Source organism: Cyprinodon variegatus, unplaced genomic scaffold (assembly GCF_000732505.1).
Source record: "Cyprinodon variegatus isolate N-32 unplaced genomic scaffold, C_variegatus-1.0 Scaffold24, whole genome shotgun sequence".
Lineage (NCBI taxonomy): Eukaryota > Metazoa > Chordata > Actinopteri > Cyprinodontiformes > Cyprinodontidae > Cyprinodon > Cyprinodon variegatus.
The window spans coordinates 1,702,330-1,704,563 of NW_015150477.1; the positions used below are offsets into that span (position 1 = coordinate 1,702,330).

Here is a 2,234-nt window from a genome sequence, read left to right on the forward strand (position 1 = left end):
CCTCTATCCTGTCCTCTAACCTGTCCACTATCCTATCCCCTAACCTGTCCTCTAACCTGTCCCCTAACCTGTCCCCTAAACTGTCCTCTATCCTGTCCTCTAACCTGTCCACTATCCTATCCCCTAACCTGTCCTCTAACCTGTCCCCTAACCTGTCCCCTAAACTGTCCTCTATCTTGTCCTCTAACCTGTCCTCTATCCTGTCCACTAACCTGTCCTCTATCCTGTCCCCTATCCTGTCCCCTAACCTGTCCCCTAAACTGTCCTCTATCCTGTCCTCTAACCTGTCCACTATCCTGTCCTCTACCCTGTCCCCTAACCTGTCCCCTGTCCTCCAGAAATGGCAGGACATCATCAAGGAGGTGAAGTTCCTGCAGAAGCTGCGCCATCCTAACACCATCGAGTACCTGGGCTGCTACCTGAAGGAGCACACGGCATGGGTAGGTTCTGTTGGACCGGCTGGAGGTCCCCGCTGCTCCGCTGGACTAATTCTGTCCCTCGTCCCTCCCTCAGCTGGTCATGGAGTACTGCCTGGGCTCTGCCTCGGACCTCCTGGAAGGTGAGTGCGTCCCCCGGCCTGCCGGTTCTGCTCCGTGTCTCTCCCTGTCCTCATGTCTGCTGTCCTCCTCAGTCCACAAGAAGCCGCTGCAGGAGGTGGAGATCGCCGCCATCGGCCACGGAGCGCTGCAGGGCCTGGCCTACCTGCACTCCCACAACATGATCCACAGGTACGGCCCGCATGGGACCGCCTGGGACCCAGCAGAACATGGAGGGTCCAGAAGCTGCTGGTAGCACCGACTGGTTCTGCTCTAAACCAGCCCTGATTCTTCTGGGCCCAGAGGATTGGGTCGGAACCGGTCCAGTCTGGATCCACCCTGCTCAGTGGACCAGCTGCTGGGCCGGGCCCAGTTCCTGTTAGCTGGTTCTGGTTTTTGTTCTGCTGATGGTGTTTGTCTGCTGCAGAGACGTGAAGGCCGGGAACATCCTGCTGACTGAACCGGGTCAGGTCAAACTGGGCGACTTCGGGTCGGCCTCCATCGTGTCTCCAGCCAACTCCTTCGTGGGAACGCCGTACTGGTGAGTTCTGGACCCGGTTCTGCTTCAGACCGAAAGGTTCTGGATGTCTGGGTTAGTGTGTAACAGGTCATTAACCCTTCATGGTCCGGCGTCTCATTACCAGAGATAAATCTGTCAGAAAAAGGACCTGAAGAGAGGAAACAGAAAAATATCAAGTTTTAACTGGAGAGCAATGAAATCCTTCAGAAGCAAAACATTAAAATGATATTATTTAAACTTTATAACAGATAAACCCCGATTTAACCACAGATGGAGGAATCTGATTGGATTCCTAAACACATGAAGCAAGGCGACTCCCAGTCAGCCGTGTGCTGACGGGCCTGCAGCTGCCGACCCAGTCTGACTCGGAGCAGGTTGTTACAGCGACCTGTTAGGCAGCTGCTGACCCAGTCTGACTCGGAGCAGGTCTCTGGTCGTTACAGTGACCTGTTAGGCAGCTGCTGACCCAGTCTGACTCGGAGCAGGTCTCTGGTCGTTACAGTGACCTGTTAGGCAGCTGCTGACCCAGTCTGACTCGGAGCAGGTCGTTACAGCGACCTGTTAGTGTGTCTGGTGACATCATCACACTGGTTTAGCGTTGGTGATGTCACCAGTGCGACAGAAATCAGGAAAGTAAACAATGGAGAGCATCATGTGAGGAAGCAGGGTGTAGTCGGTGAGCTTTATAGTTTCTCTCTAATATCGGACTGAATCCGTCTCACCAGAGCTGCTCCACGTTTATCGTGTTTCTGCTTGTTGGATCAGAAGCAGCCGGCGCCGTGTGATGGCGTCCGTACGATGCGTTCGATGGTATCATAATTTAGCGGGTCGACCTGGCTCTGGTGTTCCCACAGGATGCCGATCAGAGCCCGGCGGAGTTTAACGCGGGTCGCCGTCCTAGTCGTTTGACCCGGATTGACACGCGTCAGTGAGCTGTTCCCACTGCCGCTAGAAGCCCACTGGTAAACTGGTTTAAACTGGTTTTAGGCCAGTGGGAAAGGGGTAAAAATGAGGTGGGACTGGCAGATCCAGCCTCATGAGGAACCCAGGACCGACCGCACCAGCAGGTCGTCTCACCAGGGCGCTTTGATTTAAAACAATATAAATCTAAGGGCGGATGTCTGGGGGACAGTGATTGGCCTCCATGTTCTGAATGCTGGCGTTCCATAAAGAATAAA

The 2,234-nt window shown here is 54.3% G+C and overlaps 1 protein-coding gene across 2 annotated transcripts in view; it reads left to right on the forward strand.

The window, feature by feature from the left end:
• Positions 1–2,234, forward strand: part of LOC107097069 (serine/threonine-protein kinase TAO2-like) — a 28,922-nt gene that overhangs the window by 12,713 nt on the left and 13,975 nt on the right. The window contains exons 3-6 of one of the 2 annotated variants that reach the window (XM_015394070.1): positions 276–440; positions 514–559; positions 632–728; positions 964–1,077. In XM_015394070.1, coding sequence (XP_015249556.1) covers positions 276–440; positions 514–559; positions 632–728; positions 964–1,077 — 422 coding nt within the window. Of the gene's footprint in view, positions 1–275; positions 441–513; positions 560–631; positions 729–963; positions 1,078–2,234 lie in introns of those variants that run through there. The other variant, XM_015394063.1, reaches the window with a different exon arrangement.